Source organism: Colletotrichum costaricense (genome assembly GCF_030867565.1).
Source record: "Colletotrichum costaricense strain IMI 309622 chromosome Unknown Scaffold_3.1, whole genome shotgun sequence".
Lineage (NCBI taxonomy): Eukaryota > Fungi > Ascomycota > Sordariomycetes > Glomerellales > Glomerellaceae > Colletotrichum > Colletotrichum costaricense.
Window position 1 is genome coordinate 1,787,606 of NW_026848232.1, and position 14,725 is coordinate 1,802,330.

At 50.3% G+C, this 14,725-nt stretch overlaps 5 protein-coding genes across 5 annotated transcripts; 3 read left to right on the forward strand and 2 right to left on the reverse strand.

Annotated features, from left to right (window-relative positions):
- Positions 1-207: 207 nt before the first annotated feature.
- CCOS01_03418 (aminotransferase class-III) lies at positions 208-1,995 on the forward strand (the record flags this gene model as incomplete). Its single annotated transcript, XM_060451604.1, has 6 exons — positions 208-616; positions 677-1,023; positions 1,083-1,170; positions 1,240-1,405; positions 1,464-1,662; positions 1,732-1,995. 6 exons carry the CDS (start codon positions 208-210, stop codon positions 1,993-1,995), a joined length of 1,473 nt encoding a protein of 490 aa, XP_060317869.1.
- Positions 1,996-2,338: 343 nt separating this feature from the next.
- Positions 2,339-3,058, forward strand: CCOS01_03419 (uncharacterized protein; the record flags this gene model as incomplete). The annotated part of the gene is made up of 1 exon (XM_060451605.1): positions 2,339-3,058. The coding sequence occupies one exon, from the start codon at positions 2,339-2,341 to the stop codon at positions 3,056-3,058; it is 720 nt and encodes a 239-aa protein (XP_060317870.1).
- Positions 3,059-3,619: 561 nt separating this feature from the next.
- On the reverse strand, positions 3,620-4,797 carry CCOS01_03420 (pectate lyase 2; the record flags this gene model as incomplete). The annotated part of the gene is made up of 4 exons (XM_060451606.1): positions 3,620-3,782; positions 3,854-4,367; positions 4,422-4,591; positions 4,649-4,797. The coding sequence occupies 4 exons, from the start codon at positions 4,795-4,797 to the stop codon at positions 3,620-3,622; spliced, it is 996 nt and encodes a 331-aa protein (XP_060317871.1).
- A 5,560-nt stretch (positions 4,798-10,357) lies between these two features.
- On the forward strand, positions 10,358-11,925 carry CCOS01_03421 (MIP family channel protein; the record flags this gene model as incomplete). The annotated part of the gene is made up of 2 exons (XM_060451607.1): positions 10,358-11,678; positions 11,747-11,925. 2 exons carry the CDS (start codon positions 10,358-10,360, stop codon positions 11,923-11,925), a joined length of 1,500 nt encoding a protein of 499 aa, XP_060317872.1.
- A 310-nt stretch (positions 11,926-12,235) lies between these two features.
- On the reverse strand, positions 12,236-13,374 carry CCOS01_03422 (HPP family protein; the record flags this gene model as incomplete). The annotated part of the gene is made up of 2 exons (XM_060451608.1): positions 12,236-12,838; positions 13,108-13,374. The coding sequence occupies 2 exons, from the start codon at positions 13,372-13,374 to the stop codon at positions 12,236-12,238; spliced, it is 870 nt and encodes a 289-aa protein (XP_060317873.1).
- Between the last annotated feature and the right edge of the window lie 1,351 nt (positions 13,375-14,725).

Sequence of the window (14,725 nt, forward strand, 5' to 3'; positions counted from 1 at the left end):
TACCGTATCAGATAGTCAGCCTCCAATATTGACCAGCTTTCAGATCAGAGCAACGATAACGATACAAGGTGACATGCTTAGGACTAGGTATATTTCTAGCCCACCTCCCACATGTGGTCACAAAGCTTATTACCTCCAGTGTCTCTGCTCTCAACCTCGCGAACCCTCGAGTATTACGTCTATCTTGTTCTGTCCACTTAACCGGCTATGATAAATACTTTTGAGATGGCTACTGCGTCGCAAAAGATGGCAAAGACAGCCGCCAAGCTTGGTCCAGAATTCGTATCAACACTCAACCCCGTCGTGAACGGGATTCCATCTGCCAGTGCAGTCCTCCACCGCTCACTGAAAAGCGCGCCGCCACATGTGGTATCAGCAAAGGGCAAACATCTAACATTTTCTGATGGCCGAACCATCTTGGATTCAACATGCGGCGCAGCAGTAGCATGCATAGGATCGAACAATGAACGAGTCAAGAAAGCCATGGTTGAGCAAATTGACAAGTTTGCCTATTGCAACTCCATGTTCTTTGGCCACGAGATTGGGGAGAAGCTTGCTGATGAACTCATTGACGGCACAGGCGGTGCCATGTCGAAAGCGTACATCATGTGCTCAGGTATACTCTCAGCCCCTTTGAGAGGAAATGATAACAAACACTTGAGACTAACGCTCCTAGGCTCTGAGGCTATGGAATCCGCAATGAAGATGGCACGACAGTATTTTGTGGAATTGTCTCCTCAGCAGCCAAAGCGGATCAATTTCATTGCCAGAGAAGGATCATACCATGGTACAACTCTTGGTTCGCTGTCAATGAGCGGGCATGTCGCGCGGCGGAGTCTCTTCCTCGATATGCTGCTTCCGAACATATACAGAGTGTCAGCTTGCAACCCGTACCGCGGTATGAGCGAGGGTCAGACCGAGCAGGAATACGTCAGTCAACTGGCCGATGAGCTGGACCAGAAATTCCAAGAGCTTGGCCCCGATTCGGTATGCGCATTTGTCGCAGAGCCTATTGTTGGTGCAGTAAGTAGTCCTCTAATGTCTCAACTATTATAAACTCGTCTTAATATTCATTCCTACAGACTCTGGGTTGTATTCCAGCTCTGCCTGGATATTTCAGGGCTATTAGAAAGGTCTGCGACAAGTATGGCGCCCTACTTATCTTGGATGGTAAGAACACTGAGCCTAAGGCGCACGTCTAAATCATTTTGTACCAAATAAACACTGACATACGTGAAGAGGTCATGTCCGGCATGGGTCGCTGCGGCTCTCTACATGCGTGGCAACAAGAGGGAGTTATCCCTGATATCCAGACACTTGCTAAAGGTCTCGGCGGCGGTTACGCGCCCATGGCTGGTATGCTCATCAATCACCGTGTGGCTGATGCTCTCAAGAACGGAAGCGGGTAAGATCTCTACAGACTTCTCCTACATATCATTCGAGGTTGACTAATCACGATACAGCTCATTTTCACACGGACATACTTATCAGGGCCATCCTGTTGGATGCGCTGCTGCCCTCGAAGTCCAACGAATCATCCGGGAAGAGGATCTCGTCGCAAATGTTCGAAAACAGGGCGCTCTGCTTGAGAAGCGGTTGCGGTACTACCTAGATGACAACCCTCATGTTGGCAACATCCGAGGCAAAGGCCTCTTTTGGGGGGTAAGTCTATCAGAGCCTATTCACTCTTTACTTTCTCGAGGCGCCAACTCACAAGCCTTTCTCCTGTAGATCGAGTTTGTCATGGACAGACTTACCAAAGAACCGTTCCCGAGATTTGAGGATATCGCGAACAAAACTTATCTTATTGGATTCAACGACTTCGGCATCAGCCTGTATCCAGGTATGGGAACGAAAGATGGTGTTCTGGGCGATCATGTCCTTCTTGCGCCTGCCTACACTAGTACAAGCGAAGAGATTGAGGAAATCGCGTCCAGAACTCGAGATACTGTCTTTCAGGTATTCGAGAGTATTGGGACTGCCACTCGTGGTTGAATATTTATAAGCGCACTGTATGTAATCTTGGTGTTAGATGGTATTCAAGTTTCCCCTTCAAAAATGCCGAACTCAACCAAACGACATTATCAGAAGTCCGCAATTAAGTACGCTTTCACAAAAGTCCCTCGGGACGATAGGACATGACGATCGCCACCCTAGTCGACATAGCAGATTCAAGCTAGCGGCAGCCTAGCCGTCACACCCTGATGCGTCAGCAATCTTCTGCACACTTTTCACGCCTTCCATACTTATTGAGCTTAGAGATCTCTGACTTGTTTCCCCGTGTTCCCGAAGCAAATAATTTCATTGCAAATTTGCTCAAAACTCACAAGTAGCCACCATGAGCATATATCCGAGGTGTGCTGGCGATGTGACCTTCAACACACTATCATCTAACGCGTTTTCCGAGTGGCCGGAGTCCATCGCTGGCATAATATGCAAGACCCCGCCCGTCGGCCGCAACAGCGCCCCGCACTTTGCGGAATGCTGCTCCGGCACGGTCTACAACATCACGAGCCCGACGTCGCCCAACGACCAAGTGTACCCAGTCTCGTGCGCTACTTTTTGTCAAGTCAGTCCGGAGATGAATGCCGACAATCCGACTAACCCCTACGGGTTCAGCAACCACTTCATGTGTCTCACCGACGGCACAAGGGAGCCCTCATCCTGGGAGGTTGTCTGCGCCACGGTGACACCGCCGGGCGTGGCATGGCCTACGAGTTTTCCCAATACTCCTGTCCTCTCGTGGAAGACTAGGTCTTGGACGACCGATATTTACTCGCGCATCAGCGAGGTTACGTCTGTCGTTGAAAGCCCGACTACATCGCCAACCGCGACGGTAACGACAGATATCACAACATCTTCGTCGTCTCAAAAAGCTTCTATCTCAACGTCTGACTCAAGCACGGCATCCACATCGCTTACTACAGCTTCATCAACACAAACGAGCGCAGCTGTGGCGACGCCAACGGGTAGCGGTGCCGCCGAAGGCAAGAGAGTGCGTGCGAGAGACCTCACATTGAGCATCCTGCTCCTCATAAGCGCCCTTTGTCGCGCTTAAACCTGTCGTCTCCAGCGATTGCGTCAAGAAGGCTGCTGTCAAAGGCTCTGAGCATGCATCCATCCGTCGCGACGGGCATTTCGTCGCCTACGTTGGATCTTTCTTGCGGGGATGACTCGCATTTCAAGCTTAACGTCAAGGACTAAGGCTGGGGTGGCCAGTCAAAATGTACTAAGTAGTATGTAGTGGTCTGTGATGAATATGAGCGTATCTTTGGATAACCTTGTCCAGACGCCTAGGTGAAACCCGATGACACCCGGGATAGATTAAGTTGCCAAGCCTTGAGACAAGCATTCTTCTCGGTACAAAGACCATCTATCCCAAGCCAATGCTCAGATGATCAACTCATTGCTTCATCGCTTTCTAACTCAGGTCCAGTTTGAGCTCATCCTCATGATCATGAGTGAAAGATAGAAAGTGATATAGATTTCATGTACAATACTCCGAAGACATAACGTCATCTGGGTCTTCCAAACGAAGTCATTCCTCCTTGTAACTTCTCATAGACACACCCGACGGATTTCGCTTATCACATTGGCAGTACAACTCGACGTGAGCCACTCAAAATCCAAGAGTCTGTCCGGCCTCCTTGGTCACAGCAGCCTTCACATTGGCAGATCCAAGAAGAGAGTACGAGTAAGGAGGGCTGTTAGCATTCAATGTGCCAACTGATGCAGTGTTTTGGCTCTCACCACCAAGCACAACATCAATGGCAACAGCATACCTGCGGAGTAGGATTATTAGTCACGGAACACTGCCAGCTTAAGGTAGTTCAAAGTGGTTGAAGGCACTTACCCAATCTCCTTGCTAGACTCGCTAAAGATGGCCTTCTTTCCGACATTCTCAAAGACGGAGCTCTGAATGAGAGCTTGTGCACTCATGCGAGTGTTGATGCCCGTATCCATGGTGTTGTAGAACTGGTTGTAAATATGGGCAGTTCCGAAACGCAACAGGGGGCCACGACTGCGGACGTTGTAGAAGTGATTATTCGCATAAGTGACGTGGAGGGTTCCCGTATCCTCGGCGGCATTACTGTCAGAGTGGCCAACAAGAGAGCCCTTGGAGTGGTCATGAAAGTACGTATGGGAGATGGTGACCCAGTCAGCGGCGTGAGAGAGATCAGTCAACCCATCGTAGAAGTCCTTGTCGCCGTCGCGGGTGGCAGAAAGATCGCAGTGGTCTACCCATACGTTCTTGGATAGCTGGATGGTAATGGCGTCACCGTAGTCTGCTTCGACCTTGCTGATCTTCATGTTGCGGACGATAACATTCTTTTGTCCAAGAATAGTGAGGCCGATACCCTCGAGAGCTATAATCGAAAAAAATTAGCTTTGAGGTGGTTCGAGGGAGTGGCGTCACTTACAGCTGCCCGTCTTTCCCACGATGGTTTTATCAGAGCCGACTTGGACTTTTGCCGCGCCGACAATGTTGCCTGAAACAATGACAATTCCTGGACCGGATGCAATCGCTGCGGCGGATAGTTGAGCAAGGTTCGTCACTGTAGTAGTGGTTCCTCCGGCGCCACCCTTGGTTCTAAATTTCACGGATTAGTTCAAAAGTTCTGGACTACTTTGATATTGTCTACCTCACCCGCCATTCTGAGTGGCATAACCAATGTTTGCTGCATCCGTGACAGCAGCCCTCTTGTTCAGGAGACGACCTTCAGGGTTCGTAGGAGTGGGCGAAGCCGATGCAGCGATAGCCAGAAAGGCCCAAGACGCAAAGCCAGTCAGCTTCATCGCGACAAGGATCAAGAGAGAAAAGGTGTATACAAGATGAGCAAGTTTCACGACTTCAGTGGAGCGATGGAAATTAAGCATAAGTTTTAGGACACGCGGACGATGATCGCTTATATGCCGATCGCTGGTAAATGCAGCGGCATGATGATATGACTTCTTAACTCCACAGCTCTCCTTATTTCTCCTCAACTCTGGGATTGATATGAGGCCAAGACATACATCAGGGGAGAACATCGAAGCCGACATCGTTTTCTTGGCATCGTGGCAATGTATTCCTCCAATGCTATGCATCCATAGGCTCTCAAGATGCCCTTCTAGGTGGACTGGCCGGGGATTTTCAATTTCCCCGAATGAGACGACATCTTCGCCTTTATCAACCATGCTTCACGGAACCTAACCATGACTGCTCAGTTGAAACGGAAACGTACCAAAAGCGTAACGGACGCAACGTGAAGTCTTTCCCCATTGGACCAGTAATCTATTCGGTTTTTTGTCCATGCTGGTGTCATTCCCTATTCACACGTCCAAAGGGATCGTTCTGCGGAGAAAATTGTTGTTGGAGGAAAATTGCCAGGGTCGGCCGCCCACTGGCCGAAGGCGAATGGCGGGATAACGCGTGGGGGTCCGAAGAAAACGTGATCATCTTCGGGGTGCTACACCACGTTGTCTCCACTCTGCCCCGGATTGATCGGGGCCAGCACGGCACACCGCATCGGTGGATCATAGTAGCGCCTATCTAGCGTTCGGTTCATCGTTCTTAATTCTCGGATTAAGACGATCAACGTATCTAGCGCCGACTATGAACCGAAAAGCAGACGAACGAATTCGGTAAGCATGTCGGCGACTAATAGAAGTTGAGCTGTCACCAGAATGGACTGCGATTCGGTTATGGGTGAGACATCCGGCAAAACTCCAACATGTGAGCCATTGGCTGGCATGATGGGCTCCTTTTGAACATGCAGAAGTCTTCACCTGGTGGTGTCTTAGAGCAAACGCAGTCCTCAACCTTCATTTCGGGCGAGGACACTTACACGGCCGAGACTCGCGGTGGTGGGCGTCTCGTACGAGAGGGGGAAAGTACGCAAAAATAAAGACTCACGGCCGAATCTTGGTTCTTGGAAACTTTTTCTGCGTCGCATGTGGCAGCCTGCATGAAGCAGAAATCCAAAAGCCAAAATGGTTCGTCCTGCGTTCTAAAAACCATGGGCAATGCGTGTTCCCCATGTGAAGTCCCTCCCTGGTGTCGCTACCCTTGAGAATGGGCGGGAAGCAGATGCCCTGAGCACTCACGATCATGCTTAGTTCCAATCACAGTGGTCGGGAGTAGGATCTGTAGCCCATTTTAGATTGTCAAGGAAGCGCTGGTCTCAGTAATGAGGGCTACGACCCCTATCTCAATGCTCGTTCAAAGTTAACCGATTGGCTATTGAGGATTCACAGCATAGGGCTGGAGCAAAACGCCAAATCCTGTAAGAAAAGGAAATCAAAAACAAGCATTCAGCGGCAACAGGGCGGCACGATCCGGAATAGCCTGGACTGGACTATTCGAGCATGCCGCGTATGTTCAGGTTTCACGGCATCCCTCAACGCTTTTCTCTTTGTTCGAGGCTGGTGCGGGGGGGCCTCGACTCTATTTTAAAATTCATCTCAAATCTTTAGCTTGCTTGAGATGCACTTGCGACGGCGGGTGAAGTTGCTCCTCTGGACAGCATTTGGTATTTCATCGGAACCAAGATGCTTTCCCAATGAATTCACTATAGTCCCTGGAGAACATGGAGGCTTCTATAATATTGCAGATATGCTTGATGTTCCATTTCAGTTTACTTTCAAGGCACCCTTTTCTCAACAAACAGCCTTCTGTTCGGTCATTTTGGGATCCGAATAATTGTCACAGAAGATACTGTTGTTTCACCTTTTAGCTTTGTGCGTTTTGCTGGTAGGCTTTCCATCGCGAGTAAGGACGGCATTTTGAATGACTAGACTCCAGTAAAATCCAGGCTTAGCCAAGTTGTAAACACGACATCCAGAACTAACCTTCCCAACAAGCGCATTGAACCTCCGATTCTTCATGTATCTACATTCGCACTTACTGGACAGAATTTTTATCCAGGCGCTCAAATGAATCTACCAGAATGAGATAAGATAGTCTGAGAGTCATCGCAAGATTAAAAGCTTAGCAGCTACCAGAAAGCATGAGCCACCCAGTCCGAGCCATTGTTTCGACATTCACAGTGATTTTCCTCCTTGGAACGAACGCAAGCCCTCTACCCTAACCCCAACAGTATCCGTTTCGCCGGATCTCTCTTGGAACCTGCACTGGCCTGAAAGTGAACAGCCAATTGAAGAGCTGACGTTGTCACCTCGCCCCTGAGTACATAGACTCGAGCAAGATCGAAGGGAACTAACCGTACCCCCTCCCTTGAACCCTCGCCGGACTTTTCCCGAAAAGCCTGTTCGGTACATTATTCTTATAGATCAAGCTACCGATGCAGGTACAAATGTTCGATTGCCAAAATCTGAAAGACTCTGTGACCCATACATTTATTCTAGAAACATTTGAAAACGTGCTGTTTCTCAACTGGCGGTCTGGACCAGCCGTTAGAATTATCAGTGTTCTTGCATATTTGGAGCCTTTCAGCTGGGTTTAGGATTCCATGCAATCACAGGCATATGTGGCACATGAGGTGGTGAGGCTGATACTCAGGGGTACCACGTCCTTACCAAAGAGTTGAGCCAGGGTATGCCGACTTCTCCGAAGACTTGACTTTTCGAGCCCGCCCTCTCCAACCTCATCCTTTCACCCAACATGGGCGGCTGTTACGGATGCTTGCGTATTGAAAGAGGGTATCCTAGCAATCTTGATCGAGATCCGTAGATCATCATCCACTTTAGGGGAATTTTTCACAGAACTCCAACTGGGTCGTTTTAATTCGGAAGGCTGTTGGCACTTTATCCAACCTCACTTCTGAAAAACCAGCCACACGACATTGACTCGGAAGAAAGTCACTGGATCGCGGTGCCAACTCATCGTGAACAGTGAGTGCCAAGAGGGGAGAACTTTTACCACCTGTTTGACATAACTCTCCTGCCACCGTTGTGTCCGCCTTGTCGCAGATGGGGCAGAGTGTCGTGGCATCAGTGGGGATGCTGCAGTCATCTGCAAAGACCTGACATGTTCAGGTCACAAGGCCAGCTATCTTGCGGAGGAGTAATTGGAGTGAAGGGATTCCATACCTCATACGGAATGCCGATACCGCTGGAACCTGGTCCGGGACTCTTCTCGTCACCCACTGGGACTCATCACGATGAGAGTCTGAAGGGCTTCTTGTCTGCCACACTTTGTCACGAAAAGGCTGGAGAAAGGGGGCCGGCGCCTGTCACCATCTTGGCACTCGCACGTCCAACCTCTCATAACAGCACTACCATCATTGCACACTACCATTGGTCTACCTATTGTCGCTGCATATGGACAGATGACAGCCTGGGGTTTACGGCGGATGGAGGGGGCGCACAGATGAGCGCGAAGGGGGCACTGGAGAGGTCAAAAAGCCATCGGATGTCCGACGTGGAACCGCGTAATACTCTACGTACTTGAACTCGCAACTTTTCGCAGCCGGCTAGAGAAGATTTCGGGTTCAGAGCTCCCACATGGAAGAGGACTGCATAGAACAAGGGTGTCCGAGCTTCCTTCGGTTGCGGTGAACGAGCTAAGCACATGGAATGCTAGACAACGAGTGCAAAATATTGATGGAGTTTCCACTCTTGGGGTCGTCAAACGACCTTCTTTTCGAGATTAAGCGGCGCGAGAAGGGTCTTCGAGCTTGAACGGCGAGATGCAAACGGAATGAAAATAGGAGCCGTGATTTCCTCGGCGTGTGGCACGGTGCAATCGTTGAACCTGGCAACCCGTAATTTTCACAGACTGATTGACGCCCAGACATCTAACGGAGCTGCCATTTGCACTAGAAGTCTAGTTTGCGGCAGGTAAACTCTTTGAAAGTTGCCGTCATTTCTTCCGTCTCCCGCCGGCGGTCTGACAATCCAGCCGAACAGAAGAACAAACGGCCGCAGGTGCGAAATGATCGCCCAAGAGAGGAAGAGGCTCGCGAAAGAGGGTGGTAGGCATTGGGACTGGTATAGAGCCACACGGGGCACCGTCCCAGGTTCTTCGTTTGACTCCATCCAGTCTGCTTCTCATCCGAGCCACACCACCATCGGCTCTTCTCAACTCAAGGTTCGTGTGAAAACTGCCCCATTTCGAATGACAAGGCCAAGAAAGCCATATCGCGCAATTTTCCTCTCGGACCCTTCGTTAAAGTTGGGCGATCATCTGTACCAAGGGTTAAAGGCCACCCGAAAGCCAAAGAAACCCAGTGGTGATGGTGGAGCGATGCGACGTTTCCAAACCCCAGACGATGGATCGTCGTGCTCGGTTCTGAACCCTTAACGATTCAACAGTACCGTCCGTCCCGACACCCGGTGACGCGCCGTATTTCCCAGCCCTCAATTCGTCTCATCCGGCGATGCCAGGGCCCTGGCGAGGAAAACTGGGCTAGAGCCCCTCAGCTCATAGTTGGAGTTCTTATGGGTGTTCTGGAAGTGGCAGCTTAGCGTCTCCCGATCTTTCTGGGATCTAACTCCAGAGGCCACAATCGTGAAGCTGTCATACAAGGATACTGCAGTCGACGTGTCAAAGGTGGTGCACTAGCGCCTTGGGTCTCCTGAGTTTAAACGTCGATGATCCCAGCTCTGAGCCCATGTTAACGCCCAGTTTTATACCTCTAGACCCCAACCACACAGACGCCGCAATGCCTCATTTGCCTCAAAATTGGACCTCGTTTCACCCCGTCCCTTCAGCTCCTACACACTTGGGTTGATGTGATCCCACCATTTTCAGTCTGATTTTGACGTCACCCGTCCGGGATCTCGGCTTCAACTTCCCCCCATATCCCTCGCTCTCGCCGGGGCACATCAGCAAGCCTTACCCGGCCGCGAGATTCGCGTGCATGAGATCGGCTCTGGGGTTATCCATGACTTCCGCCCTCCGCACTGCCCGGTGTGCCGACCACTCACGTCCGTGGGATCGGTGACCCCCGCGAGCTAGAGGCAGGCAGAGCACTCTGGGAGCACTTTGGGAGGACAATGGAGGCTCAACGGTCCCTTGTCGAACCTCCCCATCCCACCATTGCCTATTTCGCAATCCAATGTCCCCGCGGTCCTTGTCGAAACTAAGTCGGTGGCTGATCAGACGAAGGAAATCAAGGCCTAACTAACCGAAAAATGCGGTGACGTCGAGGTAAAGAGAGGGCTGGTTGGGCATCCATTTGAGTTTGAGAGCAGAGGTATATTATGCCTTCGGACACCTTCGGAACACGGGTTCATGGTGCTCTTCAAACATCAAGCCCACTTGAAGACTAGACGACAAGACTCAAGCTTACTCGAGAGTCAAAACTCTCTCAACAACGCTTTCACTACGGCGGACTTAACTATTCAAGTCCCCCCCGGCTCTATAATACTTCCTTCCTCGTCTCTGCGCTTGACACGCGACTTCGATCAAATCATGTCAGCCCAGCAGACAGGAACACTCAAGGCACCTGAGGGTGAACCCTCTCCAGTATCACCAGCAACAGCAGTCGATCCAAACTCCTTCTCTGACGACGAGAACCCAATCCAATCACCAAGATTTGTACCATCACACTCCCAACAACCTTCAAGAGGGGGCTCACGTTCAGTCCCTCTCCGTCGCACAAACACCCAGACACGGCAGAGGGAATCAGTAGACGACCCCTTGCCCACTGGTGTCTCTACAAAGTCCACCCGTCCACTGAAGGACAGCGCCCGTTTCGGGGACTACGACGACGATTCGGAAACGGATCGTTATTGGGGAACCAACGACCGTCATCCAGACTACAGCGGAGGTCGCGCACCTCGAACGCGCCCTCCCCGCGCGCACCTGAACCGTCCTCAACCGTACTTCAACTACGACCCCCAGACGGAAACCAAAGATTATTACGAGGAGACTCGCTCCTACGAGCCCGGTGACTACGGCGGCAGACCGCCCTCTCGCAGGATGTACGACGAGGAGATGGCGGGATACCCCCGCAGCGGTGTCGCTGTTCGCAGCACCAACGGCGAACAGGCTCGCATTGACTGGCACAACCTGTCCAGGGAAGAGAAGGCCCAGGTTATGCGTCTGCCTCTCACCCAGTGGATGAACTCGGACTTGAAGAACCACTTTGTCGCAAGTCTCGGCGAGCTCGTCGGCACTACCATGTTCTTGTTCTTCGCCTTCGCTGGCACAGAGGTTGCCAATATCAAGTCCGCTTCCAACAACTCCAGCAACCCTTCAGACAGCAACTCTACTACCGGAGCTTCCACGGGATTCAACACCGGCACTCTGCTCTACATCTCCATTATCTTCGGCTTTTCTCTCATGGTTAACGTCTGGGTCTTCTTCCGTATCAGTGGCGGCTTGTTCAACCCAGCTGTTACGCTCGGCATGCTCCTCGTCAAGGCTATCCCCGCATCCCGTGCTGCTTGCTTGTTCGTCGCTCAGATCTTGGGCGGCATGCTTGCATCAGTCATTGTCCGCTTTCTGTTCCCCGAGAACTTCAACGTTCGTACGACACTAGGCGGTGGTGCTTCACTGGTCCAGGGTGTTTTCATCGAAGCCATCTTGACGGCGGAGCTGGTTTTCACTATCTTCATGCTCGCCAAGGAGAAGCACAGAGCCACTTTCATTGCTCCTGTCGGTATTGGCCTGACGCTCTTCATCGCCGAATTGGTTGGTGTTCAGTTCACGGGTGGTTCGCTCAACCCGGCACGAAGCTTTGGACCCTGCGTCATCACGGCAACCTTCGACCCTGAACACTGGATTTACTGTAAGTTTTTACTCTTTTTGACTTCTTCTCCCTCGTTACTAGTGGAAAGCTAATCTTGGTTGTCTCAGGGGTCGGGCCTTTCCTTGGCACAATCATTGCTGTCGTCTTCTACAAGTTCATCAAGACCTTGGAGTATGAGATGGCCAACCCCGGTGCAGATGGTGACCCTGAGAATGATCCTACTCAGAACCCCGCAAAGCTGGCAGAATTGCGCATGTCTCGTACAAAGTCTGCCAAGCAAGGTTGAAGCCAGACAATTAACGACAAAGAAACACGACAGAACCGGCACGATAATGAGGGAGAATTTGATGTGGATAATGATGATTTCTGATAATGATTTGCAACGTGTCACCGGGAACTACTATCTCCTGGCAAAATGACGAGAACGTATTTTCTCATGATGAGAAACCAGAGTAAGGGGTGGCGCTTGACAGCTAAGACTCACTTCGTGCTGGGAAATGAACATAGATCTGGGTTTTCTCAAGAAACTACTTTTACGAAACAGTATGCTTTGGTTTCATAGCCTCGCAAATATATAGATTGCTATTGAATGTGGCTCATAACCGATTACTCAATTCTTCTAAGAACAACTTTTCCTCGGGTGTGATGAACATGTGTTCTGGCACAAGCACTTCACCAGGCCTCATAATCAGTACCGCATCTTCCCTCACTGTAGAATCACTTCTACTCCGCCCATCAGCCTCATCAGGTTTTGGTTCCTCTTTGCTTTCCACATCGCCCACATGGCGCCTCCAAGGCACGCGGTGTAGCCGAACATCCTCGGGCGACCACCAATACTGTGGGAAGCGCCGCTGGATATTATTAATGAGTAATGCGACGACCAGCATCAAGGCACAGCCGAGGAGCACAATAGGCACCAAGAACCATCCCAAGTGTACGACACCGTCATCGACGACGGCGAGCAGTGCCGTCGCGCCAGCAGGGGGGTGAACCGTCTTCGTAAGCGCCATAACGGTCGTCGCCAAGGCGCACGACAAGGCTCCTCCCAGCCAGCGAATGGAATCAAAGTGCGGGCTCAGCTGGAACAGCTTGCAGATCGCTACCCCTACGATGGCGGAGAGGAGTTGACCGAGGACTGAGTTACGGGGCTGAGAGAGGGGCGATTCGATCGAGTAGAACTCTAAAACGGCGGCTGCGCCCTGTATCGGGAAGGGAGAACGAGTCAGCCAGTCTGTTACGTTACTGAGCGTCACTTCTTGGCCGGTGAGGTGCCGGTGTGCTGGTGTGGCAGTGGTCGGTCGGTGTCGTCACCCGAGAGGTTTATGAAACGGGATGAGGGAGTTGAGGTCCGAGCCTCTATTACCCATCACCCCCTGACGGTGCTGCTCCGTAATCATGCTCGGTGTGTGGAAGGTGGGGATACATGCAATGTGCGCAGATTTCGAGATGAAAGGGGGGATATACTTACAAAACTGCCCACAATAATGGGCGCACCATGGTCTCTGAAGGACGGTATCTGGCGGGAGACGATGGAGACTACGGCGACGCCGCAAAAGACGCCAATACAGGCCCAGAAGATCGAAACGAGATTCCCAACATTCTGTGGCTTCGACTTGCGGTAGCCAAAACAGTGAGAGATAGGGTATGGGAGATATTTCCAAGGAGGTGGCGGAACAAAGGGATTGAGGAATCGATCAATGTCGAAGTCCCAATTCCTTGGGTTGCAGCGCAACATCGGGTATTATGTGATCGTCGTTGCGCCAAGTCCGGGGTAGGACTGGATTGTATGGGGATGCGGAGCCACTATGCCAGGGGACAGAACATGAGTTGCCCTTTCAGAAGCATGCAGAGTCGGAGGGCTATTATTTTCTGCTTCTTTTCAGCAACCTTTCTTTCGTTCATTTGACAACTTGAACTTGAATGTACTTACGTATTCTTCGGCAATAGTTGTCGATGAGAATGCTAACTTCCGTTTGAAATGACAGCACAAGCCACGCACAGGCAGTGGTGGTATCGTGCAAAAAAAAAAAAAAAAACGTTACACAGCAGCGTGGTGAGAACAGACTGGACCAAACAAGGGACGAGTTGGCAAGTGACAGCAACACGGCCCATTCACATTTCATCCAATTCGATCCCATCCCAAACCAGACACGGGATCTGGGGATCTTGCATCAGCTTTAACGGCCATTAGTGCCGCGGAGATTCAGCATCTACAACGACCGGCTGACTGTTCGCTTTGGTGTTGACTGGGGAGGCCCCACGTCATATTTAGTAACAGAAACTCCCAAAGAGGCTTAGATGCCGGGCCAGGCGGGCTGCCACCGGGCATATGTGGACCAAAAACGGCTTTTCAACGAGCTTGAGAGCTGTTGAAGCAGTGTTAAAAGCAAACTATTATCTAACAGATGGCAAGTCGCCCATAGGGTGACTGTCTTGGTCCATCCAGGTGAGCAGCCGTGCCGTCCTGGCGCGCTTTGCCCAGGTAGGCTCGGTAATGTCGCGGTATTCGGGAACAACGTTGTTCGGTGCGCAGGATTAGCGATTGTGACTCCCCTTTGCCGCTGTCAAAGCTGTCAAATCTCCGGAATCCCGGGACGGGTTAAGTCAAAGTACCTACTTATGGGCCCCCCCCCCTTTTGGGCCCCCTAATAAACATAGTATTAAAACATCGCTACTAACTATACTTAATTAATTAACTATCTTCTATTATTATAATAATATAATTATTATTCTCCCTAAGTAATTCGACCCCTATAAGTTAATTAGGACTAATTAAATAGTTATTAAAGTCCTCCTAAGCCTTTTATATATCCTAAATACTTACGAACTTAGTATTTAAGTTTATTAATATATTTTTTTTTTTTTTAAGTTTTATATACTTCATCCTTATTTTTAAAAATCGAATTTAGTATTAAAATATAGCTAAGTAGTAGGCCTACTTACTAAATACTTTTTTTATTTTTTTAAATAGTAGTTATTAAGTAGTGTTATTTAAACTAAGTTTTATAAATAGCTTTAAGTAGTTACTAAGCTCGCTAGCTTTTTTAGGAGTTAACTAGTTAATAATAGAGGTTATTAATACTTAG